Consider the following 937-nt stretch of genomic DNA (forward strand, 5'->3'; position numbering starts at 1 on the left):
ATATAAAGTTGCTTTGCTTCTGGCTTTAGCTACAGCTAAACGAGTCAGGGACCTCCACGCTCTGTCAGTGAACCCCTCCATACCCAAAAACATACCCACTCCTCTTCGTGCCAGTCCACATGCAGTGATGAACGGCTGTTGCAACCGCTCCACTTGGCGAGCAGGGTGTCCTGGTCGTTGCGGAGGACTACTTGTTCGGATTCGGCAGAAGGAGACGCTTTAGAGGCGATGTACTCGAGCCGTGCGGCATCCAAAGCCTGAATGGCCAAGGTCAGCAGCTTGCAGTCGCACACAGTCACTAGCTGACGAGTCTGAGCAAAATATGACAAAAATATGATTAAAGGCTTAAGGGTAAAAATTATACACATACACAATTTGTCTGATACCTTATCAGTCAGGATAGCGAGTGTCCTCTCCAGGCCGCTGGCTGACCGGTCTTTGGCAGCTCGGGAAAGCCTCTCAGAGTAGTAGTTGACCTGAGTCTTGAGCGTGTTGATGTGTGAGATGATCTCTTTGGCTCGAGTGATGTCCTGGGGGATGTAAACAATGGACTGCGAGCTGGAGACGGCGCTGCTGCAGCAAGCAAAGAAACCGCTGTCAAACTGTTTGCTGACGACACTCGCTTCTATACTCGGAACAGTCAAAGTTAACTGCTCTGTTTTAGGAAGTCTGTTTCAAAAGTGATTTTGTCAAATGCGACTTTTTGAAGACATTTACAGACGGAGACAGTGTTTGTATGCTCATGCCAGCTCCGTGTGGTGGTTTTAATAAGCCATTTAGGGGAAACCACATGACTTAACACATTTAAGTGCATTCTTTTTAAAATAAAATCTATTTTTAAGTTAAAGATTGTGGGTTTTATAAGACCAGAGATGCAGCTTAAAGGGATTCATGATTAGTTGTAACATTAGACTTTATTTAATAAACATATTTTAAC

General features: G+C 45.0%; 1 protein-coding gene across 1 annotated transcript in view; it reads right to left on the bottom strand.

Annotated features, from left to right (window-relative positions):
• LOC106511218 (type I inositol 3,4-bisphosphate 4-phosphatase) overlaps positions 1-937 on the bottom strand; it is a gene marked incomplete at its 5' end in the record, with an annotated part of 14,866 nt that overhangs the window by 7,781 nt on the left and 6,148 nt on the right. The window contains 2 exon segments of the mRNA XM_013999972.1: positions 96-311; positions 387-573. Of these exon segments, the coding sequence (XP_013855426.1) occupies positions 96-311; positions 387-573 (403 nt within the window).

Source organism: Austrofundulus limnaeus, unplaced genomic scaffold (genome assembly GCF_001266775.1).
Source record: "Austrofundulus limnaeus strain Quisiro unplaced genomic scaffold, Austrofundulus_limnaeus-1.0 Scaffold2599, whole genome shotgun sequence".
NCBI lineage: Eukaryota > Metazoa > Chordata > Actinopteri > Cyprinodontiformes > Rivulidae > Austrofundulus > Austrofundulus limnaeus.